The following is a 15,249-nucleotide window of genomic DNA, read 5'->3' as shown; positions in this document are numbered from 1 at the left end:
AGGTTCATCTGTAAAAACCACTCCAAAACATGAAGGACAGACTCATCTAGGTTCAAACACATCAAATCCCCCAATCTAGTGGCTTTAGCTCAAAAATCTCAGTGGAAAAAGAAGGTAAAGTGGGTGTTTCACTTGTTCTGCTGGGGAAATGTTGTAAAACAATTAGTATTTGCCTCTTATCATCAAATCTTCCATCCCTCCCTTGAGCTGGGGGGTAAAAGGAAGCCTCTGCCTCTTAAACATTCAATATATTACTTCTGCCTTTTGTCTCATAGACTTCATTTCTGTGTTTAGTTACATACAAATCAATCATCTTTCTGTGTCATCTAACACACATTTCTGTGCTTATTTATAGAGAAAAGAAATATTGACACAGATGGTATTTGTCTAATATATTGATGGATTTCTTTCTGTGTTGATACTCAAAGAAAATGGGGTTACAGATATGATTTGGGGTTATAGATATGATTTGGGTTTATAGATATTATTTAGCTAACACACATATTTCTTTCTCTATTTATATGTAAATAAAATGTCCTTTTTATACACACACACAAATACACATGTAGATGCCCACAGCCTTTTCCAGCCAAACCCATCCTTCCACTCACCTTCTTGCCACGAAAGCAAAAGCACATTTCTTGCCTCCCTTTAAAAAGCTGCTGGGCCAAAAGCATGACACCTTTTGCTTTTAAAATGTTTGACTTTAATATCTCCTGCCTGACCTTTTGCTGCTGATATGCTGCTCTTTTTTTTGTGTGGGTTTGTTTAAATCTTCTTTATTGTTCATAACTCCAAAGTTTGGCTCCAGCACCTGGAAATTTCACCCAGAGCTATTTCATTTCCAACTCTTCTCAACCCAGAAATGAGTTCCATTTCCTTCCTTCTTCCCCTCTCCAGTGCTAAATAAACCAGGGACAATTTGGGGTTCACTTGCTGTTGTCATCCCAGCACTTTGCATCTCTTTTGTCCCCTCATTTGCTATCTAAAACCCAAATGCAAGTGGATTTGGGGATGCTCCAGCCATACCAATGAATATCTCCCCATCCTTTTTTCCCCTATTCTCTATTACCTCCCTTAAAAGTTACTTTTTGGGGAGGGAAATTACTTTTCCCTCCCCTTTTTTATCCTTTTTCTCCATCACACTCATTCACCAGTTGCTGAAGCTCTTTTTGTATCCTGCCCCAAAATCCTGCCAAGCTGCTTCCAGCCAAGTCTGCAACTAATTGGGCTATTACCCAAAAAAAAAGATGTTTTCAAGCCATTACCTCACTTGGACTAAAGAAAATACCAAAAAATAAATACAAATAACCCCAAATCGATGGGAAAAGAGGCAAAAAAAGATGCTCAGATGTGAATATTTGCAGCTGGAGATGCTGGGCAGAGAGAAAAATGAAGGCCAAAAATGGTTTTACAAGGAGCAGGTGGGGATGGGATAAAAAGGCAGAAGGTTTGTGGCTCAGGAGTGGGAGGAAAATGTAAGTGGGGATTTTTTTCTTCTGTTTTATTTTCAGGGCAATGGGTAGAAGTAGTTCCAGGGACTTAAAAAAGGGGTTGTTCATAAAAGGTTAAAAAACCTCTATGTTTAAAAAATATAGAAGAAAAAAGGTAAAAAAAAAAAGGGGTAACAAAGGTGAGAACTAAAAGGTTAAAAATTGTTCAATAATCCTGTGAGAACAGACAAAGGGGGTCAAAAAATATGTGAAAGCTATGTAAAAAATGCTGGAAAACTCAATGAAATGAGAACAGTTTGAAATATGTTTAATATGTAAAAAAACAGAGGTTGGAAGTGTGGGGAAAATGGGTAAAAATGTCCCAAAAACCACCCCCATGTAAAAAACCCCCATGTTCAAAGGTGAGGTTTTTGAGGTGTCACTTGATGATGCCAAGCACCTCTCAGTTCTGATCCTTATTCTGTTGTCTAGATCTTATATTGCAGCTCTTTACATTGTAAAACAAGGAGAAAAACCCTCCTAAATCATCAATATTTCCCTTCTTTCACAGTGAAACTTCTCTACCACTGTCACAACGTGCTGAAAAGAAGGGTTCTGAGCCCAAAAAGATGCTGGATGTGAGGGGACTTTCATTGCTCCTACTGAAAACAAACCCCATCTCCACCCTGAGCTGCAGGAGACAGATTCAAGACTGACCAAAAAAAAGGTATTTGGTATGGAATTGTTTATGATTTCACATTTTTCTCCCTGCTGGAACCACCTAAAAAGCAGCTTTTTTTGGGAGGGGGGAGGTGAAGCTGCTCTCAGTGCTGGTAAAACCACCTCTTTCTGCTACTTTTGCCTTCCACTTGGGGTTTCTTCTTCTTTGTGCTACAGATTCTTTATGTTTCAACAGGTAGGGATGCTCAGCAGATGCAATAAGTGATGCTCAGTGTTACACCCCTTCAGCACAACCAGGTGAAAAAGCATTTCACCTTTAACCAGGTTAAAACATTTCCTTCTTTCTCCCTCCAAAAGGCATCTTTTCCCCACCATCCCTGCTCTGCCTTTGCACACTTCTCACAGTGAGGTGATTGCCTGCAGGAAAATATTCAACCAAAGCTCCCCCAAATCCCCTTTCCAGCATTTTTCTCCCCTCAAATTGTCCCCTTGATGAGAAGGGGAGGTTGTAGCTCTAACAATTGATTTACTCTTACCATTTATCACTGACTTGTCACATCTCTGGCTTTGGGGAGGTGAAACCTGTGCAAAATGCTGTTCAAAAAGCCTAGAAATCTCAATTTTTCCAGGTGAAAAGTAGCCACAGTGTTGAGTCAATCAAAAAACAACAGTTCTTAGCTTCAGTTTCTCCTCCAAGTCCATTAAACTGAAGGAAAAACACTCTAGCAACCCCCTTAAAATAGGAAAAGGGGAAAGATTTGATCAACAACGCTCCTGAGGGTCCCCAAAACTCAAAGTATTAGCACTAAGGGACAGAGGTAGGTTGGATGTGTCTGTGGGATGCTGCACAAAAACCCAGCTATTTGGAAAAGTCCCTGTAATGAGCCATTAGGGCTAAAAGGGCATCAGGGCTTCCTGCTGTGTAAGCGATTTCCACACAGGGGAAAGAAGGAGGAGGGAAAAAAATTGGGCCTAAACCCCCTCCCCCTTCCCCTCCCTTTTCCCACTTGGAGCAACGAAGCGAGCAAATGATGACACAGAAGTTGAAGGAGCCATAAAAACCCCACCGAGGTGTCGTTTGTGAGAAGTGACCTTTCCCCATCGAAGGAGAGCAGAGGAAAAGGAGGCTCCAGAGGCTCCAGGGGAAGGGGGGTGAAGTAAAAGTTGATTTATTTATTTAACTTGCAGAGAACAGGCTTCGTTTTTTGCTTCTTTTGGCCCAGGGAGGGGTGATTTTTCTGCTTTTGAACCAGATAAAGGGAGAACACACTCAAAATCTCCCATCTGAACGCCTCAAAAGGAGCTGTTTTGGACAGAGAATCAGTTCAAAGCTCACTCTGGATCATCCTCATTCAGCTGCTGTAGTGGAAACACCTAGGAATGGGCTGTGAGGTATGGGATCATCTCTGAAATCCAACCTCAAGCCTCACATCCAGCCCAATGGGGTTCACCAAGAGAGTTTCTCTTGGACAAGCTCCTCTCTTACATTAATATAAACCCATAATGATGCTCAGAAAAGTCATTTGACTCCTTAGAGCAACACTGGAGGTGAAGCCTTTCCTTTCCCCCCCCTCTGCCCTGGGTTGCCAAAATACACCACAAAACCAAATCAAAAGGCCATTCCTATGGCTAAACCTTGGTTCAGCCAGACATTTTCTCTTTCCAGCTTATTAACCTGCTGTCTGCAAACACACCACAGCGTTGGATTTCCAAGGAGACCCCAAAATAAGCCAGAAAGGAGGGGAAAAATAAGTCAGTTTGTCCTAAACCCCTTCAAATCCTGGAGGAATGTGTCCCAGTTGTTGCCAGTCTCTGAAATGAATGGGTTTTGGGGTGAGGTAATGATCATTATTTAGGAAGGCAAGGTAATTAATGCAGGGATTGGGGGTCATGAGGGGTCTGGAGGGTTTTGAGGGCCACTCACCTGTGGGGTGTCTTGGTAGGGAGGAGGGGGAACTGTCTGGGTGGCCATCATCGTCAGAGCCGGTGCCGGGGAGACATGGTGCATCCTGGGTGGGAGTCACATCGAGAAGCTGCAGGCAGGAGAAATGCTGCTGGATTAAAGGAGGGATCTTCCCCCAAAATCTCACAGGAAAAGGGACAGAAAGGAGAGGTGACATTCCTCTCAGGAGCACCCCAGCACAGAGCTCCACCTCCCGACCCCTGGATGAAACCCACATTGGTGTGATGGCCCTTTCTGGTGATTCCTCCTTTTTGGAGGCAGGAAGACAAGTCAGAAATGCAGCACTGTCTACATCTTCTGAAACTCCACACTAAAGGAAACCCCCTCAGGCAATGTGTCTCCTTGCCTTTGGCCACCATGGTGTCCCATCCTCCAGCCCTGCATGCACAATCCAGAAGGAAACATCTGATGTAGAACTGACCAACCCAGCTGACTCCTCCATTCAGTCAACCTACTCCTGGGTTTTGCACATCCCATATGGAAGTGCCTGGATCCAGGAGGCAGGCTGAGATATGCTGCTCTCAGCCTCTCTTGGAGCTGCTCTGTTTTTTGTAGAAGCATAATTATTTAGGAGGGAAACAGACTCTGGGGTTGGGTATCTTCAGGTCTCAAGGAGAAAGGGGGAAAAAGAGTGGCATCAGGAAGGGATAAATGTGTAGAGGAGTTCTTGGCTGGATGCTGTCCCCAAGGATAGACCTAGTGGTAGATACAACCAAAAAACAACTCTTGGCCTCAAAATGCCTCCCTTCCTATTGTTTCACTGCAGCTGTGTGGTTGCTTCAGAAGAAAAGCCAATCATCTTGCTTAAATCCTTGATAAAAACCATGTCCTGAATGAGCTCTGAGCTCTATATTGAGCCAACTCATAAAGCCACCTGACTACACCTCCCCAGAGCCTCCAAAAGCACATGTCTCCCTGCAATGACTCTTGTTTGGAAGAGATGACATCTCTTGAAGGCTTCACCCCGTTGGGATGCCCATTGTTGTGTTGCATTCCTCACTTGCTTCTCGTGGAGGGGATGCACCAAGACACGGTGTCAGCGTCGCTCTTGCCACGAAACGATGAAGAAACACCCTCACACAAAGCAGAATAATGAGGATCCCAGTGAGCTCAGGGGAAAAAAAATGAACATTTGGGGGTCTTCAAATCAGCCTCCACAGGTTTTGGGGGGAAGATTCACAATATTCATGTCTTGCTCTGTGAGGTCCACAGGTGTTACGAAGAAGATTTGTGACACTCTGGTCTTCTCAGTGAGATCCACGGTTGTCTGGGAGAAGATGTGAAATATTCAGGTGTTCTCCATGAAGCCTCAGGCTTTACAAGAACCACCAGGCACGGGATGAGTATCAACCACTCGTTATTTTGCATGAATATGCTCTTTTAAAAGCAATGCACAATTACCTTTCTCACACTCTGCATCAATATGGACGCCCCGTGGCTGGAATATTAAGAGAGCAGACCCAAAATCCTGTGCAGACCAAGGTCCTTACATGACACAGACCTCTTGCAGCCCGAAAGAAATTGCATTTACAGGATTAAAACTCATGCTTTTCATCTGGTGGTTTTTTTCCCTGACAGCAAATTAGTGGGAGGTGAATTTCTCGCAGCTTAAAAACCTTCCGTGGCCGACGTCAAAACTCAGCTTGCAGCTGCAGGCACATCCTTGAGGGGAGTAACACCAAGGGGAAAATCTCTCCACCAGAAATAGCTGCAGCTGGAGAAAAGCAGGATTCAGAACTGTGATGGTCTAGACATCTCAGTGGGAAGCTGAAAAAAAACCCGCCCCATGAGGTTGCTATTCTGGGAAATCCAAACCCAACCCACCCTGCCTGGTATCTATTGTTCATGCCAGGAGAGAACCTACCTCTAGTGTGTGGAGATTTATTGCAGGGTGTGAGGGGGTTTTTTTTTGGCTGAATATATTCCCAGAAGGTGGCAGTCCAGAGCCCAATTCAATTGCCAAATATCATCTAACCTGCTCGAATCAAACCCTGTTCGTGGAGGCTTTCAGGGTGTTGATTTGTTTGGAGAATAAGACTTGGAGCCAAATGAAAAGAGAGAGGGAAAAACAACAACCCAAAGGATAAAAAAATGAGAGACAGCTGTTGCCTGTAGCAGGGTTATGTATCCTGAGGGGAAATAAATGCACTTGAGTGCTGTAAATATCCAGAGAAGCTCCTGGTACCTGTGGGAAAAGCCGGACGGGTGTTTCACGCTGGAGTCCTCCAGCCATGAATCTCAGGGTGCAAAGCTGTCAGTCCCGTGGATTTATCAGCAGCCAGAAGCAGGGAAGGGTCAAAAGCTGATGGTTCATGCATTAATCCTTCCTTATTTTTTATATCTTTCTTATTTTTATGCATTAATCCTCTCTTTTAGTGCCCCCTTCCCTCCACCTCTTCAATCAACTGAGCTCTTGACCACAGGCATCCAGGTGACGAAAGGAGCCAGGAGCATCTCCAAACTCCTGCCAACCCAGCAGATCAGCTCCAGGCAACCACCAAATGTGAAGAGTGAATTTTAGGGTGGTAGGAGGATCGAGGAGGGGCAGGGAACAGCAGCCAACTCCCAGGGTGTTTGCACAGAGCAATAAAACCCATCAAGGGCTTCTTTCATTTCCGGAAGCTGCAGCACTTTGGGGTTTTGGCAACGACCTGAGATCAAAGCATCCTAAATTTCCTTATGAAATGAAAATTATTTCAGCTGCCTCTGGAATATTGCCATCAAGTTGAAGATGGATTTCCCAAAGAGCTTTGCATCTACCTAGAAGAGCTTCTGATTTATAGGCCCCCCTGTATTTTTTTGCCAGCAACACGTTACCTCTTCTTTCATATCAAAAGACTCAAACACTAAGTTGAGGAGTTGGGGGGGTGTGTGTGGGGGTTATTTTCAATGTCATCACTGATGTCTTAAACCATTCAACAGAATTAAAGTATTACAGATAGCCACTCAACATTTCTAGGTGCATGTGACCCTCTTTGATTAATAAACCAGCTGTAAAACTGTCTCAGAAGTAGAGCTGAACAACCCCCTCCCCGCCCCGAATCAATCACATTGTTGGACCCCAAGTTACCATTTCCAGCAATTAATATCAGCTTTGCAAAGTGCAAATCTGTGTTTCCAAATCAAGGGAGAAATGGGGATTGTTTTCTTCTAGCTCAGCTAGAAACAAGCAGCTTCATAGAATGGTGAGGGTTGGAAGGGACCTCCAGCGATCATCTGGTCCAACCCCTCTGCAGAAGCAGATCCCACCTAGATCAGGTCACAGCTTCTGAAGATGCAACTCATCAGAGGATTCAATGTAAGAAATCACATGGAATCAGCTTTTCAGGCATTTCCTCTTCTCTACCCAAAGCCTCCACATGATTAGAGCTGCTTGAGGATGCCTTTTAGTTCTCAGCTTGGCATTAAAACTCATCCAACCCCACGCCAGTCGGGTATTTTATGCCACCGTCTTCTCAGAGGGCTTGTGCAAGCTGAAGTTTCTGATCTATGCATTCATTATGTGCACATATCTAAGTTAAAATGAAGAAATATAGCTGAGGGGGGAGGGAGAAGCACCTCCAGAGGACGATCCATCTCGCTCTGATCCACGGGCAAGGACAGGCTCACCCTCAGCGGGTGACGTCGACTCTTCGCTGGCCATAAAGTGAATTGAGAACGACCCTCTCGCTCTTGTCTCATTTCTATCTGCCACCTTTCCCCTTTTTTCACCTGTTTTCATTGAAATTCACTTGGCACAGTGGAAGATGAACACCAGGTTTTCATAAGCTATTAAAGGAACCCCTCCTTATGCCACACTGGGCTGGGTAAAACTTAAACCAAATGCTATCAAATGGTTACAAACGTGGGGAAGAAACTCATTTCTGGAGACATCACCCATTCTTGGTCATTCCTCACCTTCAAGGTGAGGTCATTGCCTTGGTCATTGCCTCCCCTGAGGGTATCAGGAGCATCTGTGCCAGAAATACCACTGCACCACCAAAGATTCAGAAGGAATAATTGTCCTCTATCCAAAGCCAAGAAGGTTTTGGTACAAGGATCACCCTTTGCCCTCAGCCAACATGCTCATTTCTTTAAATGCTGAGCTTATTATTCATATATTCAAGTTATTTGTTATGATTCATCCAAAAGGATGAATTGAGCCTCTGCTTCTTGCTACAACCATGGGCTTTGATATTTCTTCAGGATAAAGCCTGGACTAGAACAAACACCTTGTCTCTTTTTCTCCTAAAACAAGCTCTTGCTCAATGCACAAGCAACTGTGGTAAAAGGGAGAGGGAAATGCCACGTCAGACACCACCAAAGATCAAGCACTAGTTTGGGTTGTCACAGGATGGGACATCTCCCCTGGGTTGCAGGGGGAAAAGCAGCGTGGAGTATTTGCAATCTCTCCTCCCAGCTGCAGCTCTGTAGGAAAGGGAGACCTGCTACAGTGAATTTCCAAGGAGAACAACAATTACTGCTAAATATTTCTCTGCTCTCCATCCCTAAAAGGCTCCAGGGATACCTCTGCAACATAAACACGAGAATAAAACCTGCAAGAGCCAGTCAGAGCTTTACTAGACAAGGTTAATGTACCTTGAACAGCAGCATTAAACAACTTTGTTCTTTTCTCTCTTCTTTTTATTTTTAAGTGGAGAGCTGAGATACCTACAGACATTTTCAAGTGTTATTTTTATAGAGGGAGACCATTAAATCACCTTCCAAAACAAACCAGAGCAGGGAAACATCAAAGAAGCTTCTTCAAAGTAACCTGGAAGGACTTGCATTTCACACAGTTCAGCCCCCAGCCCAACAAAAGTTCCCCCTCCCCAAAGAAAAGAGCAAATTGGGAATTGTTTTGGAAGGCATATCAAAAAGCTTTGAAGTGAAAAGGAGCTGAGGAACCCAATAAAACCACATCAGCTCCCTCTTGCTGGACTTGAATTGTCCAGGTGAAGTTCCTGATTGCCTTGAGAGCGCTTGCAAAGAAACGGGGAGCTGATGAATGTTCCAAGTCCTTCACTATGAGCGATTCATTGCAAATAATTCATGATCAATATGTTGCCTGATGCTTTCAAACCTTTGTTTTCCATCCCAACTGGCTCATTCCAGGAGAGAGGAATCGCTCAGCGCTCACACTTCCATCATGCAAACACCAAAGCTCAATCCCACGCCATGGGAAGGTCCCCAAGGTCCCATCTTGGGTTCAGAGGAGGTTCCTGGGGAATCAAGATGAGTTTTGGACATGGGCTGGCAGAGGCTGGCTCTGAGATGAACTAAATGTTGGGGAAACAGGAGATTTGTGGTTTCAACACATCTTCTGTCCCACCAGCAAAGGTGACATCAGAGCTGTCGCTTCAAACACAGGCAGCCCAGAAGGATCATGCCCAAACCCAGACTTGCTCAGCAAGATTCAGCCATCAGCCAAGTTCTTTCCATCCCAAACCAACAACTGCAGCCCTTCACCAAGTTTTCAGCCAGCAAAGGGCAAATTAAACCAATACCACTCCAAAACCCACCTGCAACCTCAACCCAGACACGTGCCAATGACTCCAGTGGCTATTTGCAACCACAGCTGCAACCCACAAACACCCCAGGAGCAGCAGGGAAGTTATTAATGATGCCTTTTTGAGGTGCTTAACTGACAAATCAAAGCCTGCAGATGCAAATCTCACCCAGATCTGCACGAGTCATTGCACCAGGTAAAGCCAAACAGGAACCTGCTTTTCTGGTGGGCTTGTAGGAATGTGGTCTAGGTGGCAAGTTGCTTTTTGGTGGGCTTGCAGGAATCTGATCTAGGTGGCAACCTGCTTTTCTGGTGGGCTTGTAGGAATTGTGCTCAAATCAGCAGATTTAACCCAACTGCAGAGACATGGATGAAGACACACAAGGTGCAAAGACTTCCCCACCCTTGGGAAAGCCCTGAAAGCAGAGTAATTCCTCAGCACACCCAATAAAACCTTCTTCTCCCTTAAATCTGCCTCGTTTCTTGCTAAATCCTGCCATCACACTTGCAAATTTTCCCTTTGGGAGAGGGAAAGAAATCCCTCTGGAGCAGGCTGTTTTCCTCTTTCCCATATGGCAGATAAATCAGAGCTCCCAACTCGGTGCAGTTTCCACTTCACATCCCTCCCTTGCAGCTCTCCAGCTCCTCCTGGTCTTACCTCCCCCCCTTCAACTTCCTTTTAAAACCCAATCAAAACCCAATGAGAAACAACCCTACAAACCAGAAGACTAAAAGAAGGTTTCCCTTGAGGCATGCCAAGCTTCTGGGGATGGGCAGAGAGTTGTTGCCATCCAAGCCCTAAGCCAAGACACCAAAGACTGTGACGTGAGCTGTTGGATTGATTGTCTCAATTTAAACATCTTTCATTTGAAAGCAATTTGGGCTCTTTTTTTTTTGCCACGTTTCCAGCCTCAGTGACAGAGATTTGAGACATGACATGGTGATTTATACAGCTCCAGCTAGCTAGGGAGTCTCAAATAGTTTTGAACTCCTTTAATTACATTCTCTTCTCCATTTACTCTGAATGATAGGCCTTAAGATATGTTCAGCCTGGTCTAAACTCAACACAGTGAGGAAATTGGGGCCAAAAAAAAACCCCAGAAGGGATTGGGAAGTGTTTATGGTGTGAGACAGATGTGCCAATTTTTCCTGCAGCTTTTTTGGTACAGTTACAAAAGGTACAACTTGGCCTCACAGGAGCATCTCTGCAGGTACAGGCTTCAGGAGGAGGAAAGCTGAAGTGGTTTTGTGCCTGGAAAATGAGGTGACCCACAGACAAGGTGGAAAAAGGCCAAAGGGAAGTGAGTTATTTCTCAGAAGATGTCTTCAGGATAGGTAATTTCCATCATTAGCCACTTAGAGCAACACCAGCCTTATGTTTCAGAAGGTGGACACTCACCGTGGTGTCTTTCTGTGCCTCTGCTGAGAGGTGTCTTGACCTTATTGACACAATTTGCTCAAGAGGTTGAGTTTGGTCTTTTTGCTGGAGATGCTAAACAGCCCAGGCTGTGCTTGTGTCCTCCACAGACATGTACTCATGTTTCCTCCAAAGCAAACCACCCAAAGTGCCCAAAGTACCCTTCCATGCAAGCATCAGGCAGCTGACATCAAAACACTGACTGACTGCCTGGCATCAAGGCAGGGAGGATCTCCCCTATAAGAGATCCTTGTGATGACTTCAAACCCCTGCAAACCCATCAGAGAAGTCATAACAAAATGAACCCAACATGCACCTTGATTTGGGAACCCAACCTGTACCTTTATTTAAGGTGCCAAAACCAGACTAAGGAGAAATGCAGCTGCTTCATCACATCTTGAAATCACATCTTTAATCCTGCTTTTTGGGGTCTGTTTGTTGCAGAGGGAAGGTCACCAGCAAGAACCAGAGCTGAAAAGGGCAGCCTGGAGGAAATAATCCTGTCATTATTGGCTACTGTTTATTAAAAAGGACTTTCAGAAGAGGCAAGACCTCAAAAGAAAAGGCACAAAGCAAAGATGCTCTGCTGAGCCATGGGCTGAATGAAGTTTTGGGGTTTTCCTCTGAGATACTCCCATCCTAAAGGAAACATTTCAGGATGCTTGCCCAAATTGAAGGCAGCACCTCCATTTTCAGTGACCAAAGATTTCTCTTTGCTCCTTTTAGCAGGAAAGTTGCAGCCAAAGGGGGTTTTATTTGCTTTGTCACCTGCTGGGTGCCTGTGGTTTTGGCACAGATCAAGCACGTTTGTCATTCTGTCAAGCCCTAATTTTAGCCATTGGGGTTGACTAAAGGACTGTGAGACCCTTGGTTTCACGTACATCTTATTTTAAGCTCCATGTTTCAGTTATTTTTAGCTGGTGACCCTCTCTCTGCATCCTACTGAGGTGCCAAAATCTCCCAGTGAGAGCAGCCCTGTACTTCAGGGTATTTTATCCAAAAGATATCTTGTGTTTTCCTCCAGGCTGCCCATGGCTTGTAGGCCTCATGACATGGTGTTTTTAATACTTGAGGTTTAAAGCACAGCCTGATTTCTAAAATACAAATGAAAACCAAGCTAAAGAGCCTCTAATTCCCCCTGAAATGCTCACTGCATTTACAGAAGGGGTGATATCATCTGGGTGTACTGGCAAGAAGAGTAGAAACTCCCCTCAAATAAAGCCCCACCAAGGTCACAACTCCTCCTATCCCACTCAACTAATATATGTAACTGCACAATTAACACATATAATTGGCTAATTAATATAAAGCAAAGCAGCCTTACTGTTTGGGGCGTGCTCAGGGAGCAGCTGCCCTGCAAGCGTCCTCCTCCTGCTCCCAAAACAAGATTTCCTGGGTAGGGATCACAACCTGGGAAAGCAAAGGATGAGATATTTGAGTGCTGATAGAAAAGGTGGAAAGGACAAGGTGAAATGTTAAGCAGAGGATGAAGCTTTTGGAGGCATTGCAGTGGGGGAAGTCTGCCCTTAATGCACAAAGAATATAGGGGGAAATAGGAGGGATGAAGGGAAACGAGTGGGAATGGGTTCTTGGATGTGAAAGCAGGGCTGATGGCTGAGCTAGATCAGACCCCAAGGGTTTGCCCAAGCAGGTTTGAACACCTCCAAGGAAGGATGAAAGCAAGCAATCAGATTTTGAGAGCTCAAACCAGGATGTGTGCAGCAAACAGCGGCGTGCTCGTTGCAGCTCTGTCCGTAAAGGATGAAGGGTGACCCGGTCCCGTCCCGTCCCTTTCAGCTCCTGAGGGGTGGCAAGTCCCCAGCACGGGATCTCACTCAGAGTTTGCAGTACAATCTGGGTCTGAAAAGGAGGAAAAAAGGGATAAAAGCAATGAAAGAGCATTAGCCATTGGCTGTGGCACCGTTTCACACCCCCTGGTTCATTACAATCCTTGCTTGAGTCTAAAAGCACTTTTACACTCGGGCTCAGATGGCAGGATATACAGAAGAACCATTAACTCAAAACCAAGAGAGCTCACAGCCTGTTTTTTTAATAAGGAACAACCCACACAGGATGTCAGAGATGATGCTGCATCTCCTAAGGGTCTGGCCTTTACAGAGGCTGAGGCTGGGGTCTTGTGGATGGAGATGGGCTGAGCAAGGGTCGGCATGGTGACAAAGGTGTTTTGTGTTTGGCTGCAAAGGAAAGGAATAAAAGAGAGAAAATTCCCCAGATCTCTGAATATACATCACCTCTAGTGAGCCCCTCAGATCTCCATTACATGTCTGATAAATATCCCTTGATATACATCACCTCCAGATATCACCTCTATCTTAGGTGATAAACATCACCCAAGATCTCCAATATATGTCTGATACATCCACCTTGATATATATCACCTGGTAGAGAGCTCCTCAGATCTCCAGTATGTGTCTGATATATGTCCCTTGATACACATAATCTCTGTCGAGCTCCTCACATCTTCAGTATACATCTGATACATCTGCCTTGATATAAATCACTTGTAGGCAGCTCCTCACCACTACACATCTGACACACACACCTCTGATATATGTCACCTGCCTGAAGCTCCTCAAACCTCCCTGATATATCTGATACATCTACTGTGATATACATCAAACTCTAGAGAGCTCCTCAGATCTCCAAGATGTATCTGATACATGTCCCTTGATACACATCACCTCTAGGGAGCTCCTCAGATCTGCAATGTACAGCCAACATCTCTTACTTTGATACAGCAAACCCAGTGCAGAGCTATGCTGATATATGGCTGGTACATATGTACCTTGATCCCCTGATTCCAGTGTACATCTGACATACCCTACCATGCTTCACACCACCTCCAGAGAGCTCCTGAGATCTCCACAGCACACCTCAGGGATGCACCTCTGCTCTATGTCAGCTGCAGAGCTATGCCTCCTACACTGAGACCCGTGAGGACTGTTTCCCTTGGTTTTAATTCCATCCCAACCCCCTTGCAATAACAACACTAACTTCACAGACTGTATCCATCACCATAACCAAGAGGAGGGAGTCCAAAAGATGTGAGTGTATGAGCAAGCCAGCATAAGAAATGCCATTTCTGGTAAGCTGGACATCACTGAGCTTATTGGCCAAGGAGAGATATGGAAGCAACTGGGTGATTTCAGGGCAGAAACACACAAACATGGAAAACTTAGTGACAGGTCAAGATGCCTCTGGACTTTTTGGGCAAGAGGTTTAGAGACCTGATTTGGGTTACACTACATGGGACTCAAGTCCAAACCTCTTCCATCACAACAGCAGCTGAAATATTAAGGATATTTATGCTCAAGAACTCAAAAAACCCTCCAGGCTCATGGGGGAGCATGTATGGGCTGATGCCAACAACTCATCAAGGACCCAGGATCTCATCTGCATTGGGTTTGTCCTGATGACATGATGACAAAGCTCATCTTTTGGAGCTCCAACACTGCAGACTCTTTTTTTATCCGTTCTATTGGAGAGGCTTTTGTCATCTGGGCTCACTGTGTGAACAAAACATGAGAACTGGAGGAAAAGGAGTAGGTCAGTAAGGCTCTGGCACACTGATTCTCACCCTTGGAGGTGATCAGAGCTGAGGATGCTGCATGCATGGCAGACAAAAATGCAGCTTTGTGAGCTGCTGCACTAAAGCTGCTGTTTTCATCCTCATCGTGAAGAGCACCAAGAGCCATCCCCACCAGGGACATCTTCCTCAACACCCCTGCAGAAGGAGATAAGTCTCTTTTTTTAGGGACTTCAAAAGGCATCCTTTGAAGTTTAGCAGAGGCCTTTGAAGTCCTCCCTATGTGAAAAGGAATGGAGGAGATGTCTCCTTCAAGATGCTCCACCCAAGGCAGTGAGACACACAGTGTCCCAGGGACACCCCTCCCACCCAAAAACACCCTGATCAACCCCCCAAAACGCCCTAAACCACTGATCCAGTCAAGCTGAGTAACACCCAAGGGTAGAGAGAGGAACTCAGCAATCCCAAGACCTCTGCCTGTAGGCAGGTTGCAAAAAATAAAGCCAAGGGCATCGCTGTTAATAAAGGTTTAATTAAGTGTAAGGGAATGCTAATAAAGCTGACATTTGGTAACGAAAAAAGCCACCCAGGATTTCAGCAAAAAGTCTAAGATTCTAAAGAAAGAAGCTTCTCCTGTCGTGTCACCTTGTTTCCAACGTGAGCAGCTCATGTTTCCAAGCTCATCATCTCAGCGCTGATTAATTGGGACTGTGATTTGTT

General features: G+C 45.0%; 1 protein-coding gene across 5 annotated transcripts in view; it reads right to left on the bottom strand.

Annotated features, from left to right (window-relative positions):
- Positions 1 to 15,249, bottom strand: part of PKNOX2 (PBX/knotted 1 homeobox 2) — an 81,073-nt gene that overhangs the window by 20,548 nt on the left and 45,276 nt on the right. For all 5 annotated transcript variants that reach the window (XM_062014013.1, XM_062014012.1, XM_062014014.1 and 2 more), the window contains 3 exons: positions 12,691 to 12,842; positions 12,307 to 12,392; positions 4,039 to 4,147 (listed from right to left, as the gene is read on the bottom strand). In XM_062014013.1, coding sequence (XP_061869997.1) covers positions 4,039 to 4,122 — 84 coding nt within the window. In that variant the 5' untranslated portion in view covers positions 4,123 to 4,147; positions 12,307 to 12,392; positions 12,691 to 12,842. The remainder of the gene's footprint in view (positions 1 to 4,038; positions 4,148 to 12,306; positions 12,393 to 12,690; positions 12,843 to 15,249) is intronic.

This window comes from Colius striatus, chromosome 23 (genome assembly GCF_028858725.1).
Source record: "Colius striatus isolate bColStr4 chromosome 23, bColStr4.1.hap1, whole genome shotgun sequence".
Taxonomy (NCBI): Eukaryota; Metazoa; Chordata; class Aves; order Coliiformes; family Coliidae; genus Colius; species Colius striatus.
Note: the sequence above shows the minus strand (reverse complement) of the source record. Positions and strands in the feature narration are given on the sequence as shown.